Source organism: Harmonia axyridis, chromosome 3, assembly GCF_914767665.1.
Source record: "Harmonia axyridis chromosome 3, icHarAxyr1.1, whole genome shotgun sequence".
Classification (NCBI taxonomy): domain Eukaryota; kingdom Metazoa; phylum Arthropoda; class Insecta; order Coleoptera; family Coccinellidae; genus Harmonia; species Harmonia axyridis.
In genome coordinates this window covers 17,217,666-17,240,068 of record NC_059503.1, presented here as the reverse complement: position 1 = coordinate 17,240,068, position 22,403 = coordinate 17,217,666, and the positions used below count along the sequence as shown (strand labels likewise).

Below are 22,403 nucleotides of genomic sequence, written 5' to 3'. Positions count from 1 at the left end.
TAAGACAAAGAATGTAATATATTTTTACAATTTTCATTATTTCAGCTATTAAAAATTTCAAACAATTCTCTAGTAATATTCAGAAAAATCCTAATTATTATAAAGATCCAATTAGTAAGCTGTGATGAATAATCGATTATAAAATTTGGTACTTATTTACCCAATCTGTAGCGAATATTAATGAAAATTCGATGAAATAGTATAATAATCACAAAAGATTACTACAAGAAACACCCTCTATCTCAAAAAGCGTTTTTCTTAAAATTAAACAAGAAATCTCTCATTTCCCTTTGAACCTCCACTGCTATCTAACTCAAATTTTCACGAAATTCATTATATTCATGCTTTGAATGAATAGAAAATGATTTGAATATGAATTTGTTGTTTGATTTTATATTTCATTTGTTTTCGGACATATATCAAGGTTCGAAACATTATCACGAACGTAAATAATACTTAAAAAGGAAGAAGGTAAGGATTATTTTCCATGTAATTTATTTACTATTTACATGCTCTCTTGAGATACTTAATCATATTGCAGAATTCAATTCTATCCCAAATGATCTCATTTGCTCATGAGATTACTATGATCACTGAACGATGATTATTCGGAGGCTTCTTGGTTATTTTCCTTCAAATAATTATCTAACCAGTTTTCTATAACTGGCAAGTTGTCATTACTCCACTCAACTTCTTCCTTTATATTTTTGAGAGCTTTTTCTATCACAAAGTCAGCAGTTCCAAAATCATTTTTTCTTTCTTCGTATAACTTAGATATTTTATCCATGCCTTCTTGAGTCTTGAAGACTGTTGTTGCTGAAGTCACTAGACTATTCCATAAGTGTGGTTTGGCTTCAAATCTGAAAACATTTTTTTGATATTATCTACTAATATCGTTGCAGAATCAACATATATCAAATATGGATTGTGACAGCTGAATTTGAAAACTGGATAAAGATATAGAGCATAGATGGCAGATTAGGTTTGAGTTGTTAGCTACTTAGTATTGAATTTTAGAGAATAAAAATTGATTCTTGTATAGATCTAGTTTAATTTGAAGGTGTCTAACCTTTTCTTGATCTTGTCGAAATTGTCCCTCAAGAATTCGAAAAGAGTTGTATACCCTTTCGGATTACCAGTCAACATATTGTATATGAGATATAAATCAGTGTCTTTGAAGTGTTCATCTTGAGCTAAAACTGTGAAGTTGAGGAACTTCTCAATGGTGGCTGGATCGTTTGGACATCCAGCTAAAGTTTTTAATAGGTAAGTTCTTTCACTTTGTTTTCTTTCAGCTGGGAACTTCAATACACGTTGGAAACCAAAGTACCATTCATCCCAAGTACCCCATTTGAATACTGGACAGAGATATTGATTAGCTATCCTGCAAAATAAGTAATTGATAAATAAGCTAAAAATGTTTGACTAAAGTTCTTTCATTCTTATTTATTCAATTTGCGTATTATTATATAAGTGGTGAAACAGTGAAGCGACCGTTTCAGGTGCCTTTATTTGAGGGCGGCAATTCGGCCCAGATGGCTGGCGCCTTTTCATATTTCATCCTTGATTCTTGAACATACCATAAGGTTGTTTCGCTCCGCTGCGTTTGTCAACATTCCCTGCAATAATAATCCTCAAATCGCCTTTACTAAATCGCCTGTATAATGGCAGGCCAACCAATATAAACAGAATTCCCTATTACACTCATTGAAAAAGGAATACAATCATTATGTATTTCACAAAGACGAAAAACAACACTACTTTTCGAATTATTTGGAAGCCGATGTTCACACATTCAACATGTGGAAAATACCTACGATTTTGCAATATTGAAACTTTGCATGCCCTACCGCCCTTTGTATCTTGAAGTGTGATAGATAATCATGTTGGTTATGACAGAGGTCATGATGTTATTGATGCTTTTTCAGCAGTGCTTCTCTGCTTCAGGCGCCTAAATTACTCGCGCCGGCCCTGGCTTCATGCTTCGTTATAATTGTACATCCGGTGCCCACTTTGTAGAAAAACTAGAAAGGTTGACTGTTGCTGTTCACTTACGGGTTGCCTTCATCAGGATTTTCCATTTCCATCCATTTCTTGTATGCTGCTTGTGCTTCTTCTATACACGGCTTATAACCAGCACCACACAGGAAAACTTTGCATGAGGATCGTAGGTGTGCTTTTGTCTCATTCTCATCTTCAGTTGGTTCATTACCGAGGTATTTGTATAGCGGAGTTAGAAGAGATCTTATGTATGCCTGAAAAGTGAATCAGGAAATGATTTAGTTTGAGAAAATATATTTATTTTCCGGAAACAGTAAAATAATTTTCAAAATTATGTTTGAAATATTTCACTATTTTCTTCTATTCTCTTTGTAATTTTATATTTTATATTATATTATTTATATAATTTTTCCAAGGATATGTTTTCTTTTCTGAAATAGATGACTGCTTCAAAAACGATATTACTAGTGCCGATTGAAGTGCTGATAGTTATGAAAAATTAGGCCATTGCGTTTTTCATTATATTTTACGTACAATCCAGAATAGGATTGTGATACTTCAAGGATTCTTGTATGGTTTTTATCGAATAAGTTCAACACTGAAAGTTGATCGATATACGAAAAAAAAATCCACGACCTTGGTGTAAAGCTCCTTGTTTTTATCGACAAAATAGATAGGCAAAATATTCCTACATATTATATTTCTCTCATGGAAAAATTCCATTTCTCACTATCTCAAAAATATTTCTATTCTAAATAATTGTACGAAACTTGGGTGTGAAGTGAATTGTTTATTGTAAAACAGACGGAGTTTGGAATAACATTCTATAACTGATACAGAAATAACTATTTGAGTTTTTGCGAAGGAAAATATAAATATCAATTCAAGTGATTCAAAATCATTATATTTTGTCTAGTATAATTCGTATAAAAAATTCATATTATATGAATAAGAGAATAGCTTTCGATACTCCGCTTTGAATGAATTCTTATTCCCTATCGTTATCTACTGAACAATTGTAGGTACATATAGGTGCGATACAATAGCTGAAATATGAAATCATATCGCGTAAAATATTTTCGATAATCCATAACATTAACTTTTACTCATGAGTCAATTCAATCCAGCTCACTATCTACTGCAAACCCACTTCAAACGTAAAATATTTAGGTAGATATTGTATTTTATCGACAATCTGAACTAGTTGATATATGAATTGAGTTCATCAAAATCGGTAGCTGTGAATATCAAAGTGTTTTTAAATATTGTATAGACCACACAGTTGTCTAGACTGTATGTCTGAATGTTTTGTCATTTTAAACTGATTTTTGATTTTTTTTTGGTTGGTGTGTTGTCAAAGTAACAGAAGCTCAAAATTTCGAACGGCCATATTTACGGAATTCCTAATCATATTTCGAATTCAACCACGGCATTGAAGATCTGATTAATTTAAAAATTCGAAAATTATAGACATTGTCATGAACGGTCAAAAATGCATGAATATAGGATTAAATTATTCTCAAACCACAAATGAAGCTCATTTAATTTGTCTTTCCGTTTAACAGAAAGTTCTGTTCCAAGGAAATTTAATTTTCAAATTTCGAAAATTTGTAACGCAACAAAGTGATTTCAGTTTTAAAACATGAATGAGTTCCTAAGTCGATACAAACGTTATTCAAATATAGGTATCTCTTTTCATATTCTATATATGATAATTTGAAATTGAGATGCCCTGATCAACTTATGCTAACATAAGAACTGCTAACCAAGTATATTGTGTATTTTTAGTTGCATAGCTGATAAATTCTGTTAATTTCTTAGCAAGATTTATTGAATCCGTGTTACTTAATTAATGATTGCTTGCTCTTCTATTTACTCTTCAGATAATGTGAATATTTGGCTGATTAATTCATCTGTCCATCATGTCTATGCTGAAATTTAGAACATTGAATAGTCCTATATCTTAGTATAGTCATGAAGGGCGGATGAACTTTTTATTTCCATACACTAAATATTTCAAATCAATGAATATTTACCTATTATGCTCAAGTTCAAATCATAATAATAATAATACCTATTATGCTTGCTCTGTTATGAAGTATATCGTACTCAAAAAAAAAAAATATTGTACACATGAATCATTTGTTGTAAAATCTTCAATTGTTACAAAATAATGAAATGATAATGAGTGCTTAATAATATTATTTTGTCCAGAATATTATATAGTGTTTGAATCGCAATTTTGGAAATAGGTGAATATTTTGGATACTTCACATTGTTCGAAATAAATTACCAGAAGACAGGTGATTTAAGTGCTCCCACATACAAGATAATACCTCGATAAAACATGATAATAATGAAAATTGTGTATTTTATGCAGATGTTAATATTTTGTATCAACTAGTTGCTAACTGTCGTTGTGAATGAGTATGAGTATGTACAGATTATTATTGAGTACACAAAAAGCCATTTTACACTATGAAGAATATCAATGACCTGGTTTATATTTTGTTCATGTGGATATTATATAGCATATTTTTGGTGAGTATCTTTTTTGTGGTTATACCTTATTGCATATGTTTCATTTGAATCAAAAATGGTTTTACTCTTCCGAATATTCAAAGTACTTCATTCAGGTTGTAATTTTAAAACCTCTAAGCTGAGGAAAATTATTAATGATTTTTATTCTGAAACTTCAGTAAACACAATGCTTTAATCAATAACTTCAAATGAGTACCAGTATAAAATTCATATTTCAGTTCAACTCAGAATGAAATACTTTAATACTTATATTGCTGTCAATATGGATAGGTGGAATCAGCCGAAATCTTATTTTTGATAAATTATCATCAGCTCCTACGTATTTTACCTGGAATTTCTCTTGAATAGCTGGACTTTCGATATGTCTTCCAATGTGGTCAATGAAAGTAAACACAGGATCCCAAGCCAAATTTTCTCTTTCATTCTTCAGGAACAACGTCATATTGAGAGCAGTTGCAAAACTGAGATCTCCAGCATATGCCAAGTTCCACGCGTCATGAATAAGTTTTGCCCTTGTATTTACAGGAATTTTTGTTCTGCTGTCAGTTTGTAAGAACCTAGCTAACAAATTCCAGTTTCTCTCATCATAGTTGACCGGGAAAGGACCTAAGTTTTTTCAGGTTAGAATTGTCATATAACTATATATTATAATTATTTACCAATTTCTTCTGGATTAACGATGATGAACTCATCATGATTTGCTATATTGTCTATTTTAACTTCCCTCTCCATTTTCATCCAAAGCTTTGGTTTGGAATCTGAGAAATTCAGCTTGTTTTGCGTCAAGAGAACTATGGGTATCCACCAAACGAACTTATCTTGGTCTGGTAAATCATGTGGCCTTTCTCTAAGAAAAACTTTCTACAAATTGAAAACAAGATTTCAGTTCATAGCTCCGAACCTTGATATAATATATTCGAAACATTTAGTGATTGTTATTATATATTTTTATATTGCTTTACCTGTCTCAGAACAGCTGTCTTAGAATCATAATTTCTGGCAATATCAATTACCGGTAATCTATCTTTGGTTATCCAAGATGCAGCAATGTCATTCACTGAGACATCATCATCAAGTTTCTTGCAAAGTCTGGCTTGCTCTGTCAGTGAATTCCATATGTCATCCCCGAAGAAGTTTTTATATTGTCTATATGAGAATGTAAATGGTTATAGTGTTTATGAGGTCGCAAGATAATAACCCATCAATATATGTTTCAGTTGAATGATTTATTGTAGATTGATAATTGAGATATATGTTTAGTTAGGTAGATGAAGAATTATATGAATGGAAAAGTAATAATGAATATTTTTGATAGGAGCGATTATTTGATTATTCTTTGGAAAATTACTCACCTATCCTTCATGAACTTCTGCAATCCTTCTTTGAAGGTTTGTTCTCCAATGGTGTAATTCAACATTCTGAATACCAGCTCAATTTTAGCTGCAGTGGAATCTTGCTTGATAACTGTGCTCTTTCCATGGGGATATCTTTTGCTGAATTCGTAATAAATCGAGTAGAGCATTGTCATAGGCCAATTATTGATAGAATCAATATCATCGATCTGGAAAAAATAGAGATAGAGTTTAGGATTGATTAACATTATTCTAAATTGCCCATTATGCTAACTTTTTCATATGAATGTGTTATTCACCTTAAGAACGGTATATGCTGTTAGGAATCGAACCAATGCTGTATTGATATGAGCATCACTCCACCAGTAAGGGGTAGCTAGATTACCTAGCCATTGATAGCTGATCTCATGCGCTAGATTCCAGGATCCTTTGCTTGTTAATTCACTTTCTCTGTGAAGCAATCAAGAGTATCATTTAAGATCGAAACATTTTCTCGAATTTTCTTCATATTTCATGGGTTGCTACCAGGAAGTTTATTTTTATATTCTGAATAAATTTGTTGATAAAGCCAGTATGTTATTATTAAACCGAGTGACTTAGTAGATACAACAGAAGTTTTTCTGCGAGAAAAACTTCTGCTTTCATTTCGATAGAATAATTGATTTTGAAAGTCGGAATCCAGGAATTACAAATAAAAATTGTCATTTTCACTTTTTTTTAATGCAGAACCATAATCGTTTATTTTCTTAGTCCGGACCTGCGCTGTTGATTAATAACTAGAACAGAATATTGGCTATTGTCCTGAATATTTTCATGAAAATATATGTAACCCCTCAAGATTTATACCGGCTGAATGTTTTTGATGATATACATAAAACACTCATAAACAACTAGGTGTTTCACCACTAATTCAGAGTATTCCGACTATTCATATTGTCTTTCTATTCGCACTGAAATTATGACCAGTAATTCATGAAACGTCCTGTATGAAGATTATATTGGTTTGCAATAAATTTTAATATCAACAAACATCCAAATAACTCTATTATTATCTTATGGATAAGATTTTAATCAAACATTGCGTATAAGTACGAGCATCACTTCAGAAATCCACATTGCGGCTTTTCATTATGACTTTAGGATATGAAAGAATTTGGTGCATGCGAAAATGAAATTAATAATATGAGGATTAATGAATTTCATTATTTAAAACATATGAATTCAGTTTTATCTGCAAGCAAATTGTAGGTATATGCTAACAGAAAATGTTTAAAATTTTGATTTTTGTGAAAATTATTCACTTATGTATATGAATGGATAACATGGACTATAACATGGAGAACAGTCAACTTCACAAAACGTGGTTTTTGGAGTGTAGGCTATATTTAATTGAAGATGGAAGAATATATTTGAGGGCTTACTTGTATGAGAGTAAACCCCAACTATCTGCAGGACGATTTGCTTGGAAATTTGGAAGAGCCACAATGTCAAGTTTTGGTAGAGGGAATTTAACTTTCCAAAAATCTTCTAGAACATCAATAATTTTTTCAACCTTCTCTGTAACATTCAATAAAGATGGCATGAAGTCAGGTCTGGCCCAAACCCTTATATCTCGATCTGAAACAATAAAATGGATATAGTTTCGAAATTTGTTCTAGAAATGATACGATTGTGAATATATTTCTCATAGAAGGAAAAAATTTCCAATAATAACAAGTTGTGAATAACTCCTTTATAAAAGGGTTTTCCAATAAGAGGTATTATTCAGAATAGCCCACTATTTGGGCGAATTGTCTCAAGTTTTTTAATATCCAAATGAAACCTGTTTTTGGAAAAACTATTATTTGAATGATTAATTCTTGGTCACCTTTCGATTTATTGGATGATACAGATGCAAAACTTGAAACTACTATGGCAGCCGAGAATGTTGACATTGGAGGGGTCTGCTCGAAATGATCCCAAACCCAACCAGGTCGTTCTTTTCTGAAAAGCATACATTTTAGTTTTTAACTTCGCTAAAAATCTTATAGAATAGATCTATGAAATAGCAGAAAAATTTCCATGGCAAAATAACAAGGAATATATTACTTTCAACAAATCTGAATTGAATGAACAAATAATCAAAACTAAATAAGAACAATCTACCTACATATCTTCAGTCCTCTTCAAGGGCATGTTAGAGATGGAAGTCATATCTTTTTTTCGAGCAACATGAATGGTGAAGGGAGCTTTGAAGCCAGGCTCGTCGAAGCAAGGAAAGATGTTTCTGGCCTGATTCGGCCTAAGGTAGGTAGATATGAACCATTTTGTTTCCTTCGTAGCAGAGTCTAGGTAAGTGCTGTGGAATATTGGACCCGAAGTAGCATTTGGAAGCTTCCTGGCATAGCTAATCTCTATCTCGCAATGACTCCCTTGTTTTATAGGCTTTTCTAAGAATATTGTTAGGTCGGGGCTTCCTCGTCTGACGACTGCTTTTTCAACCCCGATTTTTATTGGTTGAAAGGGGCTTGACGATGAGTTTTCCCTATGAAAAAAAATTATCATAATATTTTACCGGAGTCTTTTCTTTTTAACTTTGTTTTGGGGTTCTGATGATTATGATTATTGAATTTTGAATGTATTGATTTTGTGACGGTTTATACTACACTCTTGCTATATTATATCTCTTGGTAATTACACGTGATACCATAGAAAAAATACACTGTGAATTTTATACCATGGTTTATCATTTTCTCGTAAAAAATATCAAATCATAAAAAGAAACAGTTAAAAGAATGAATAAGAACCAACGAATTAAATTTTTGAAAAAAATGACCATAGCAGTCGATGCCTTTAAGTGAAAAGAAAGAGAAATATTTAAAAAAAATAAATAAAATGATTATACTATCGAAAATTATGAAATTAGGGTAATTTACCGTTATTTAATAAAATGTTACAAAACCTATGGTTTGTCCCCTCTAGTTTTGATCCTGTCTACGCCTTTATCGTGTTAATTGATCAATAGAGAAGAAGTGGTTCTATAAAAAATGATAATGATCGAATGAAATTTCTTGATTTTACTCACTTTGCATCATCGCTCCCGATTTGTGTGACCTTGGTTTCTATTATTTGAAACAATGCATCTCCATGTAGCTGTATTTCCTCCGTATCTTCTACCCAAGTAGCTACAATTTTAACTTTCCCTACGAAAATATCGTTATCTGGCGTTGTTTCAAATTCCAGATCGTAACTGGTGGGAGTTATATCCAAGGGCAGTCTGGAATCTGATATCAAGCCATGGGCTTGGATTAAGTCTATACTTCTCTTCTGTAAAGCACTGGCGAGACTCTGTTGATCGCAAAACAAAGATATTTAATAAGAATATTTTGAGTATATTTATTGTTCAGACATATTTAGGAATATGAAGTAAGATACTCACACAATAAATTAAAATCAAGAAGTTCACTTTGTTTCTTTCTAGGAACATCTTGAAAGACCTGTAAATATAATTTGAAGTTATGTTAATCTTCACTGAGAATTGAAGGACCATGCAGAAAAATGAATATTAGTCTTTTTATATAAAAAAAGGACGACTGTCGTGAGTTCAGAAACTTTCGACCGCTCGTTTATTCATGTGCCAATAATTGCATATAGGTATACCTATATGTGGTGGGAACAACTTCGCATCTCCGTAACTGCAACCCCCTAAAAGGGGTTAGTACAACCCCTTGATTTTTAATAGGGATGAGAGGTGTTGCAACACCTCTTTTTGAAGATCTTTTCGAGTACTATCTGATCCTGAAATTTTGCTTCAACATTTCCATCGATAACGAAATGAGAGGTAAAATAGTGGAAGAATATAATATTCTCGAGATAAATGCCACATTTCACTATTTTAGTTGTTATTTCATTATCCATGGATATTTTGAAGCGAATCAGAAATTGATGGGTTCGAGTGATTTTCCACATTTTCATTTCAAAGTCGGAAAATTGAAGTGTTATGTTTTCGTTGGACAACCTAAAATAATATTAGAATAATATACGTCTTGATATTATAGATATTCCTGTTATCACAGGAATAATCATTACATTTTTTCCAATATTCTTCTCGAATTTTCTCTGATACGTACAGGTATCTATTCCCCGTTCGAATTCCAAAGTTACAGACATTGTGACAAAATGTAAAGGAAGAGACTCAAAATTTCATTACTTTGATTGTGGAACTTTGTGATACAGAGGTTTTTGATTTGAATGGCCATAAAACCTAAAAATTCATCTATTCGGAAGGTGAATAAAAATAATCAATGACGTATCTAATCAGTCATTTATATAGGTCGAAAAACTATGAATAATTGAGAAAACAACTAATTATTTGTCTTCTCCAAGATATATTTAGTTTCCTCTCACTTCCAGAAAACTAGACGTCTTTTCGGTGGAAATCACTTATCTAATGTTAATTATGTTATTGTTAACTAGACAAAGAATCTGGTCTATTCATTATGACCTTCATTATTATGAATGAGTTATTTATACGAATCTAGAAATCAAACCGATTATCATTAAATAACTAATTTCATCCTCTAGAGGATTCAACATCTAATTGAATCAAAGCAGTGTCAACTTGAAAATTGTTTTCCAGAATCCCGTACATTTCAATTCAATTGATGTGTAGAATTGTGAATTGAATACAATTTATGATTCGATTATTTCATTAATTGATTGATATTTATGAACTTTTCCTTTTATGTTGAGAATCTCTCTTCCATAATGATTCAAGCAGCAAATTGCAATTCCTGCTACATAATTTCTATGATTCAACCTTGAAACATTTCATTTGGGAGAGTCGATCAGATATTATGTCATTTTATATCGAATTCTGATTCCGATATTCCCATGTGATTTGTGCATCGGAAATAAATAATGTTGGTCTATTTCAGATTAGATCGATAGGTTTTATGGAGGTCTGTATCAGAGGAAGTCAATTAACAAATGAAAAATTTATTTGTATCGGAATTAGGTTTTCTGGAAAGCAGGGAAATGATATTTGTAGTGTGTGATATTCAACCCCTCAGTTGAATTGTTATTTATTTTACAAGGCAGCAAAGTAGTAGATTGGCTGCCGCGGCTGATAGGAATTCAACTAAGGGAGTCAATCTACTTTGTTGCCGAGTTGAAGATATAATTTTTCTGCGATGTTTTATAATGATATGTAGAATATTGTATTTTCAAATTATTACAATCCTCACAATCTTTTCATTTTTCCTTCTTTTAGTGATAAATTTATTGAAATTTGATAGAAATCGCAATTGTTACATTGGTTAGTTGCTGTGGAATTGTATATGTCCATAACAATCATAGTTTGACAACTTATGAAATGTTTTATTCCCATTGAGAATAATAATCGAGGAAAGTTCTTACTTTGTTGCCAAGGCAGGAAAAGTAATACTTTGCTGATTGAAATGTATCTGCAAAATTAATATTCACTGCCAATCGACGAAAAAAATTATTTTTCTCAAAATTGTACTTTATTCGTTAAGATAGTCACCCTCAAGAAATGTGTTCAAACGTTTTTTAACATTTCAATACCCTGGGTGTTGATGTTTAAAATTTCATTCACTTTGAACGACTTTCACCTACTGCTTTCCACTCAGATAATGCTCTATTTCTACTCAAGAGTTTAGTAATGAATCCATGTCTTATTTATATATATTTGCAACATTTCTATTTATTATTGTGGTCAAATCAAACTGTGTCTATAAGATAAACTTGACGATTTCGGAAAAAAGTTCTAGTGACCGAGATCTTCAAAGTGTAAATGTGTAAAATTGGAAAAACTGATGATTTTAGAGGTAAAGCTTCATAAAATTTCATATATATGCATTAATATATCGGAAACTTTTCAGCAGGTTTTCCTGAAATGTTGTGTTTAGGTAGATGAACAGCATCGATAAAATGGGTTGAGATTTTCTTAAGCGAGCATCTCTGATTTTCATAAAATTTTTTGTATTTTCATAAAAATTATTCAATTATTCAGAAAAGTGATATCTGACATTGTGTAAAAGTGCTTAATGTTCAATGTTTTCTACCTGACTTTCTTAGGCCTCTGTGAGACTCTGTCAGACATCACGAATCTCCTCTTCGATATGATACTCCAAACTTCACGTCAGTACATTTCTCATTTACCTTTTCATGTATCTAACATTAACATTTTTCTATAATGATGTTTTATAGAGAAGTAGGTACAAGTAGTGACAATTTTTAGCGCTCGTTCCTTGAACAGATCGCTTTATCGCGACAATGTCTGAATATTTCTAATTTTGAGCAGAGAATGGTCTAAAACGGTAAGGTTCAATTCACTGATCCATCATCAAATTAGATTCTGATCGTTTTGACGATCTTACGATTTTGCATACATATGTGGAATATTAATTTCAAGCTTCCTGCAGAATTTCATTTTGAGATCTTTGTGAGAACCATAGAAAATCCAAGCAGGATATCGAGGGAAAAACCTGGTATTACAGTAATTAAAGATACAACCTAGATTGAATTCTGCGTGTGTGTAAAGAATACTAATTTCAAGTTTTGTGCCAATTTCGACTTATAGTGTCATCAGAATTATACCAAACTTAAGCAGAATATCGGAAAAATCGAGGAAATCAGGAGCTTCATAAATTGAACCATCTTATTACTACTTCCTTTTCGACGATGATCTTTTGCGAAAAAAAATACCACTCAAATCACAGCGATATCAGCAAGTTATAACTACTAGACTATAAATCCTACCCCTTAAGATCGAAGTTTGACGAATTTCGTCCCTAACCTGATCAAAGACCTAGTGGAAGGTGTGTACACCCTACTCCTACAATTTTATCGACTTCCTCCTCCAATTACGAAGGTAAGGAAGAGATTCACTTTTATCTATCTGAGGACCGCATTCACAAACGCAAGAGGGGTAGGTGAGTCAAGGGAGCCGGTCGTGTTGACCTTTCCTCAGTCTATTACACGTTTCCCGAAGAATGTCACTTCCAGTTGCAACATTCCTCGAAAATTCGATAATCCCCTAATAATCGTGTTTCGTACATTTTCAACTTGGAATGTGTTGTCGATACCTGAGTTACATTTTAAAATCTGGTCATATTTGCACAGAGTAATTATAATCTGTAAACAAAGAGGTATTATTATTCATAGCGCGTAATGTGAAGGAGTACTATGATGCTTTGCTTATTCGCTCATATTGTACTCCGTGCTGTACGAATTTTATGGAAATGTTTCCTATTCTGCAGTGTCAGTATTAATTTAATTCTGTTCGTGGGTCAGCTAATTGATGCTAGAAAGGTGAGTGATGTTGTTATTGTTTAGTTAGTTCTATAAGTTTAGGGTATGGATGATTGTGTATTCGTGTTGTTATTTGTCGCAGGTTAAGAAATTCGACGTGCTGATTTGTGTTAGTGGAAACGTGAGAATGAAGTAATGTTTTAGAATTAACTTGCGAGGTAATAACGCAGGAATGCAGATTTGTTGAATCCACTCCTCATTTGGATGTTCGATTTGAATTTTTTTCATTTAAAAAACGGATCATCAAACATTTCTATTATCATTTACTGTTTTTCAATGCATACACTTTGGGTTATTCTTTTGAATAATATAGCATTTGGAATAATCTGAACCCTATTTGGGAAAGACCTGAAACCTATTTGGGAAGGGCGAAATCAAGAAAAAATTTCATTAGCCGTTTAAAGATTGAAAAAACAATAAAATCATCTGTAGTACAAAAAATGACATGTGGAATGGAACAAGAAAACAAATTGTGTTTTGGAAGAATTGGAAAGAGTCTTTTCCCCAGCTATTTTAAAACACAATTATGAATTCCATACAATCTACAAGTATCGAAATACCAAAGAGACATTATTATGAAAATAAATTTTCCCACTTTTGAGTGAAAATGTAATTTGTTTTAGGCTTTGATTGTCCTTCATGAAATTATTCTTAATGAAAGAAGACTTCATGATTCTCATTTGATTATCAATTAAAAATTCATTGAGTAACACAACTTCGAAGAAATGAATAAATTTTAGTTTGCCATGATTTTCCTGTGAATGCATAAGAAGATTAAAATACTTAAGACTACAACCAAATTGAATCAAATTGAAGAAATAATAGAACCTACTTTTCAAAATGAACAGAAAAATGTCATTTTCGAATTTTGAGCCGAGAATGGTCTCAAACGATAAAGACTGACCGATGATTGATTGAAGGGCCTAAATATGATGGTAATGGAGGTTTTCACACCCTCGTGTCTTTCAAAGTATAAAATTTCAGAATTTGTTTTGTATGCATCTTATACAGTGTTCCTTAATGATTTAAGGGGACTTAATGTTAAGGGGTGACCATTTCGTGGAAATTGCTTGTGTATCGGCTAAAATCGAATTAAAAGTTCAACTTGGTTTAAAAATGAATGATGATTCTAAAAATACATTTTCGTCGTAAGATTTCTAAATTGAAAAAAAAACGACACAACAACATACAACGCACCAACCAGTTTATGATCCAAGATATCGAACGCCTTTGTATATACAAAGTGAGTCGGGAGGAACGGGCCCAACTCCAGGAGCGTATTGTACACGTGAAAATAATTCAAAAAACTCATATGTTCTAATGTGATTCTCATTTGCTTTCGAGATACAGTGTGTTAAAGTTAGAATTTTATATCTCGAAAATAAATGAGAATCGGATAAAAACATATGAGTTTTTTTGAATTATTTTCACGTGAACAACGCTCCTACATTTAATCAAATTAACAGTGGCTCACCAAAAAAAAGTTCTGGAGGAAAACAATGGGCAGTGTTCCAGAGAAAAGATCACCCTGTAGATTTGATATCGAAATTGGCATGTCACATGGTGTGAACTATCAATGATAATATTTATGCCAAATTTCAGTTGAATATCTCTTGAAGTTCAGATTCTATAAGAGAAAAATTTGAAAACAATTCTAATTTTAATACACTGTATCTCGAAAACAAATGAGAATCATATTAGAACATATTAGATTTTTTGAATTATTTTCACGTCTACAATACGATTCTGGAGTTTGGCCCGTTCCTCCGGACTCATCCTGTATAATCTTTATCTAAAGAGCGTAAAATATCATTAGTTATATTCAGCAGAAAAATATTATACATGAAAAGTATTTCTACAATGAAAAAAATCTAAGAAGAAAAATCTAATAACCTTCGTATGTCTATAGCATAATATAACCTGATCATATTATCAGATTATATAATCATCTTTCGATAGTACCCTAGAGACTTCTTCAAGAAAACATAAGCATCTTTCATTATGCTAATCAATTTATCTATTCGAAAAGGATCTTCCTCAGTATGAATCTACCCACCTCTTTCATTATGTTAAATAGATTGTCCGGAAATAGAAAGCATCTAATCATTTTGGGAGGTTTCGGGAAGAAAATCGTTCCACTCTCTCAGGGATTTTCCGTGAATAATTTGTAAAGGCTGAATAATTTATTATCGTTTATGGGCCCCTAACACGAAGTAGGCTTTTTGTAGAATAACTACTCTTGAAAAATTCGAGAAAAGAACTGAAATGATGATAGGTGCTTTACGAGTTCATTAATCTATTTGGAGATTTTCAGTTTTTGGAAAACGCGAGGCATAGAGCTACAGACATGTCGGATTTTAAAATCAAATGACGTTTTCCAGGAAATCTGACTTGATTGAAGAAAAGCTTATGGAAATTAACTTCCCTTTTAAATTTTTAAAGTTGAGCTGTTGATACTGAGAGCGAAATGTGAGAAAAGGACCAAAAAGCTTTTGGGGTATTTTATTTTATCGATGCATTATGAGTATCATACATTTCATAAGATAATGCGATAATTTAAAGAAATAATTAATTTTTAGAAATTTTTCAATGAATTTCCATATGATCATTTCGAATTCAAATAATTGCTGATTTTCATTTCGATCAAATTGATTTTATTTGAATTAGTCTCAGAAATATTTCAATAGACTTCTCCGAAATCATTGAGCGATTCTGTTTAATATAAACTTAACTTGCTCAAACACACTCTAATGATTTGGTGTATCTAGAATTAAGTCTACTAGGTAAAAGTTTGAATCTTTGAATTTTACCACGAATTTGTTGTAATTTGAGACAATTGCTTGCTCAAAATTCGAAAAATATAGATATTGTGACGAAATGTGACCGAGCACTCAAAAAGTGCGGTTTCGAACTTAAAACATTATCTTTCTTGAAAGATTTGGGATTGAAATTGAATTCTTTACGTAGCTCATGAAGGAAAGAGCGTTTACCTCATGTCATCACAATTGAAGGACATATGACAAATATATTGAAGATAAATTTGTTTGGTGATGAACTCATTCCACAATGAATATACTCACCGATAAGCGAATTGTTATATTGAGTAATTCCTTAAAAAAATCTACATCTACAGAAAATTCAGTCTTTCTTGTAGATTTTCACGTATCATACTGTTTTGAAAATAATTTCACTGTGGACGCAAAAAAGTTAGATAAGAGCTCATCAAGTTCCGAATTGATTCAATGTATTCTTTGTCACGTAAAGAATTAATCGCTTATTTTGTGGTAATACTTTCTATGATATAATATTTTTGCTCATTTCAGTAGAGGTTCATAAATAATGGTAATAATGGGTTTATCGAGATCTGCGTCCTAACGACACATTAATTATATCATGGCAAAAGATTGAACATTATTTCCACACACTTTCTCTCTATTATCCTGTTATCAACAAAATTAATTGTTTCAGCTCTGCCAAGAAGAATACTCCTCAGTAAAGAACTCCAACGATACCGTTGTGTGGAAGGACTACAACTCATCAGACAGTCCTATCGTTTTCGCAAATTCAAGTTGTCTAGATGAAAATGGCAAAACAATCAGAAGAAAATGTGTTAATGGTACTTGGATACCCAAAATTCCGCCAATATGCGATCATTTATCCACCAATCTATTTTGCCCACACGATTTTTACGAATACAAAGGATTTTGCATTATCGAGTATGAGAAATACCTCAATAGAAATAATTTATCGACATCATTTAGTACCGTTAACAAAAAGAATATCACCATTTGCAACGAGAAGGAAGAGGTAAAACGGAGTTCAGAAGCTGTAAATTGCTGCTACATGGTGAGAAGTGGAAAATGGGAAAAAGGAATGCACTGTAATGCTTCTCAATACGTTCTTTTACCCCATGATCATCGGTTTCATCTTTGTCCAGAAAATTGTGTACAGTCTGAAGTAGGAACTGAAAAATGCTTTTGCAAAGTTGAAGACGGACAAGAACAGAACCTTGCAGTTGTAAAAAGTGTTATTCATAAGAATTTGTTTGCCAAACTATCCGGAGAAGACATCTGCAAAGTCAAGGACGATATATCCAACGAGGGTACAGTTATCACTCATAATTTTTATGGATCATCAGCTAAAGTCACCAACTGCTCAATTATAGAGACGAGAGCTTTGAAAAGGAGTGAATATCCGAAACCAAATTTGGTCATGAGTTTCGATCAAAAACGACGAAAACTTACTCTGATGATAGAAAATCCTGAAGGTTTATCTCATTCCGAAAAATATCCCTTGACATGCTTCACCAATGCTGGATTCGATCCGATCAGGAGGGCAAACATCCACAAAAAACGAGGAACGAAACATTTTGAAAGACACGACGTCAGATTGGAGAAATATATCGGACAATATTGGTGTGAAGCATACGCTCTAAACTTGATGAAATTGAAATCAAATGTTGTATTGGCCTACAAGGAAAAAAGTGGCAATGAATATGCTCTCACACTTGCAATGACAAATGTTAGTGATCATTTCGATACAGATCACGGCGAGATTCGTAGAAACTCCTTCCAGAAAAAGTTATCCTCCATGTTGAACGATCTCATTGAAGCTGAGGTTAGATTTATGCAGATTGGGAGATTGACTCCGGAGAAGGCTCTCGTATTGCTCCATTTAACTTTCAAAAAGCCACGAGATATTTTTGTGGAGCATAGTTATTTGCAGAAGAAGTTACTGCAACTACCAGGATACATATTTGTTATAGATGTTTTACCAGTTGATTATTGTTTACCTGATTCAACTGCTGTTGATCAAAGTACTGATATAATGCACTGGGATTTAACTGAAATTTGGGAGAGAAGAATACCAAGACAGTTATGTTTTCAATCGAACGGAATTCCTGTGTCACGAATCTGTGAGGGAGATTTTATATCAGGTGCTTCTTGGTCTGAACCAATAGGAAAATGTTCAGATAACATAGAAATACCAAAGCTGACAAAATATCTGCATGAAAGTCTTTATAATAATATATCTAGCGATCTAGTCAATAATATCACAAGTATAACTGTTGATCGTCCTTTATCGTACTTGGAGATCTATTTCTGCAGCGAATTGATTAAAAAGATAGATTCCGAAGAAGATGAAAATTCCAGTGTCATTCCCGATGTTTTTAAAATCATAAATAACCTTTCTAAGGAAAATAAGTCTACGCTAAACACATCCCAAATATTTTTTAATGCTACGGATACTTTACTTTTATTGTTGGACGATCAATTCTCAAGCAAACATAAAAAGGATGAATCACTTTCCTTCTCAGCCGACAACATCCTTATCAGATCCGTGTATCCATTCAAAAGTAACAATAGTGGAATATATTTGATTGGGAATTCGAATTCATCCTTGAATGACATGAAGTTATCTTACCTACGTCGAAACGAGTCATTTTATGACATAAAGCTAGATTTACACGAAGAATTAGATTTAGCCGTTAGTGTACCGGAGGCAGTGCTCAAGTCTATAGAAGAGGATGCTGCTGACTTGGAGGAGATACAAATTACTTTTACTGTATTCTATGAAGATTCGCTCTTCCTAAGTAACCAACATAAGGCTGCTAGCAAGGTTGTGAGTATTACCATTCCAGGTTATGGAAGTTATTTGGAAGAACCAATTCCCATTTTGATGAGATCTTCTGTTGCCGGTGAGGGCAGCTGTGGTTTTTGGGATTTGGGACAAAAATTCCAGAGAAAAAGAGGCGAATGGTCCTCGTTTGGTGGATCCTACGCAGGAAATTTCTTGAATGATCCTCAACTTCACATTTGTAATTTTTCTCATTTAACACATTTTGCTTTACTCATTGTGAGTGAACCCATAAGGGTCGAGGAGGGGTTTGAAGAAGTTACAGAGTTTATCTTCGATGAGGAAGAAACCAATTACTACTTGAATGTCATAACATTCATTGGTGGAGTGCTGTCAGTTATCGGAGTTCTTGGAATATACATCACTGCAATGGCTTTTCCTCCATGGAGGGAAAAAGATGGCACCAAGATACTTATAAATTTATCTACAGCTATATTGTTAGAGATAGTATTACTTCAATTTTCCGGAGCAACAGACACTATTAGTGACAGTAAGTGTAAGTTAGTAGGGTGTTTACTCCATTATACGTTGTTGAGTAAGTTCTGTTGGATGTTGATATATGCTTTGTTGCAATATAGACGTTTTGTTAAAGTTTTTGGTGTGGCCCCTAAACATTTGATTTTGAAATCGATGGTTTTCGGTTGGGGTTTCGCACTTATTCCTATTTTCCTCACTCTCCTGATAAGCCCAAATGCTTACTCAAAATCTACAATTTGTTATGTGCACGGCTTACCCCTATACACAGCAGTTATATTTCCAGTTTCTATTGTAATAATTTCCAATTTGGTTGTTTTTATAATTGTTATGTACAATGTGACTACAAAAAAAGTGGAATCGACTGTGGAAACTAAATTCAGTATCTTGCAGTTGTATTTAGCAGTGCTATTGTTCTCAGTTTTAGGAATACCTTGGCTGTTTGCCATTTTAGCAGAATTTGTCATGGAAAGCACATTCAAAACAATTTTACTCTATTTCTTCTGTATAACAGGTACTCTGCAAGGATTCATTCTATTTATTTTTTATGTTGTTATCAATGAAGAAACTAGAGATAGATGGAAAAAATATTTTTGGAGAAATTATTAAAGGAACTCCAGTACATTCCATAAGTGTATTTATTATAAGTGACCAATGAATGATAATTATGTTTTAATGTTTGTGCACTAAAAGTTGAAAATGATATGAAGATTTTGTCGAAATATACTATTGAATGTTTTATCATTAGAAAATATCAATGACTCTAGACTGATTTTCGTAGGAAAAATAGCTGAAACATCAATAAAACAAATAGTAAGTTAATGAATAGCTTATATTCTGTAAGATTTCGGTTATTTCAATTGAACTAGAAATTTGAGACTAAATCATAGAGCTGTATACAAATGTTCTTCGAATAAATATATCGACAATTGAAATGGCTTCTTATTGATAATTTATTCTTTTTAGAGTTACTTTCCATTTATATGATGAAAATTATATGATAACTTTAATTACGGTATTTCTAAATTGCATCTTGCAATGTGGAATTAGTCATAACCATATATTACTGAAAAAAGTTATGAACGAAAGAGAAAAATTCTGTTTATAATAATGATTTCAAAAATCTGAAAATAAGGATCTGATCTCCTGAATTCCGAAAGAGTTCACTTACTCAAATTATTATCACTGTTATTCACAATCACATACCGCAGTAGAAAATGGTGTATACTGTGTAGCTCATGGAACGTTACTAATTCAGATTTGCATTACAACAAATATATCTGAATTGACTGTTCATATTTGATGAAGCTTTGACGAATACTTTAGCAGGCCGACAATAAGGCCTTATTATCTTATTAAACTATAAGCGAAGCAAATAAGTATTAAATTAGATGCTACCGGTATGTGAATAACAACATGTGATTGAATTAACAGGACCTGCAAAAATGACCACTCCTCAAGAATAAGGTAAAAATTTACAAATTATTTAAAACTAATGGGTTTTACAATAAGTGGTTTGATTTTGTTCAAAAAAAACAGTCTATTTGAAAGGGAATCGATGAATTTTTATCTCATTGTGAAGAGGATGGTGTACAATCAACGATGGAAAACGATGTCAGCCAAATGCAGCACCATATCTTCCTCATGCAATTTTTTATGACCAATTCATACATTTCCGATTGTATGTCCTCGATAACTTCACGAATTTCATTTTTAATGTCTTGAATCAATTGTGGAGCATAAGAATAGACCTTATGTTTCACGTGGCCCCAAAAAAATGTCTGAAGGTGTTGAATCACGAACTCTCAATGGAAAATTGTGATCACCCATTCGAGAGAAACCACGGCCACAAAACTTTTCTAGCCAAATTGAAATTTTTTCGTTGCTTGGGTGGAAATACTGTAGTCCACAGCAATATCTTCTAATTATGGCTATAGAAAAAAATATATCATAGCTCGGTAGTGCAACTAGCTTCATTTTCGGATAAGTAAGGTCCAATCACACCACCAGCCTAAAAACCATAGCATTCGGTTCTTCACAACACTAACTTGCCAAACAGCTCAAAGTTTTTCACCAGTTCCATTACTGCCGACGAGGACTCAAAAGTGTTTTAGTTTCGCGAACATTTTTGTAGTGAATTTTAGTAATTTCAGGGCATTGTTGAAGCGTGTATCGTTCAATTTTTAGTAATGGCGGAGTTTTTACTAAATGTTAGAAGCTGACAGCTTCAAAAGTGGCAGCTGTCCGCCTGGACAGCTGGTTCATTTTGAATTGTCCGCTGTCTAGCGGACCTTTTCCTATTCTGCATCACATAGAAATTAGGTATACCTATAACCTTTCCATATCAACGATCATCTTGAAATTCGTCAATTGATTCTCAGGTGAAATCAAGTCAATATCAATATTTTCAAAATACGTTTCATATGTGCTGACAAAGTGTGAATGAAATTTTCTAAAAATGAGAAAATGTCATAATTTTGTAGGTATATACTCAATAAAATGAATGAAAAAATCTTTTTTCGAGAACTATAAGCATCCCTTAGATTTGTTGGTAGGCTGAAATAAGAAAAAAAAATAATAACTAAATAAATATCAAAATTCTATTCACGAAAAATATACATCATCAAATTATATTTCGACTGCCTATGAATTTTTGTGAACTTGTTAGTTCATTTGGTAACGTTCATCCAGAAAATTTTGGGTCTCTTATTTATACATCCAAAAAACTGCAGATATTTAATTAATTTTTTAAAATTTTAATTAATATTTAATGGTAACCTATCCAGATATTGACTGAATGCGGAAAAAGCTTCGAGCTAGGTTGAAAACATATTTTTAGAATTTTGGAACAATTCTATATAAGAAATTATTGAACAAAATGTTGATGATACGATAACGTTAAACATTTTTATTGCAAAACCTAGCTCTTATAATTGGGGGAATTTCTAAATCTTTCATTTACAATTTTTTCCTACTTGAGCTGGAATTCTTTCTGGGAATAAATTATAACGACATTAGTTGAATTTTCAGTGTTTATTACTACATAATGAATTCTTAAATATAAATTGAGTTGATCATAAATCA

At 32.4% G+C, this 22,403-nt stretch overlaps 2 protein-coding genes across 3 annotated transcripts; one reads left to right on the top strand and one right to left on the bottom strand.

Moving 5' to 3' along the window:
• Positions 1-478: 478 nt before the first annotated feature.
• On the bottom strand, positions 479-20,642 carry LOC123677097 (aminopeptidase N). The gene is made up of 14 exons (XM_045613579.1): positions 20,491-20,642; positions 9,313-9,370; positions 8,959-9,221; positions 8,044-8,418; positions 7,762-7,877; positions 7,316-7,511; positions 6,194-6,344; positions 5,895-6,103; positions 5,505-5,688; positions 5,202-5,403; positions 4,871-5,148; positions 2,056-2,255; positions 1,070-1,384; positions 479-860 (listed from the first exon to the last, which is right to left on the bottom strand). The coding sequence occupies exons 2-14, from the start codon at positions 9,358-9,360 to the stop codon at positions 605-607; spliced, it is 2,793 nt and encodes a 930-aa protein (XP_045469535.1). The 5' UTR covers positions 9,361-9,370; positions 20,491-20,642; the 3' UTR covers positions 479-604.
• On the top strand, positions 4,404-20,254 carry LOC123677096 (adhesion G-protein coupled receptor G4-like). 2 transcript variants are annotated; one of them, XM_045613577.1, is made up of 2 exons: positions 4,404-4,542; positions 16,677-20,254. In XM_045613577.1, the coding sequence occupies exons 1-2, from the start codon at positions 4,480-4,482 to the stop codon at positions 19,926-19,928; spliced, it is 3,315 nt and encodes a 1,104-aa protein (XP_045469533.1). In that variant the 5' UTR covers positions 4,404-4,479; the 3' UTR covers positions 19,929-20,254. The 2 variants fall into 2 exon arrangements, with proteins under 2 accessions (XP_045469533.1, XP_045469532.1); XM_045613576.1 differs by lacking the exon at positions 4,404-4,542 and adding an exon at positions 12,965-13,208.
• Positions 20,643-22,403: the final 1,761 nt, after the last annotated feature.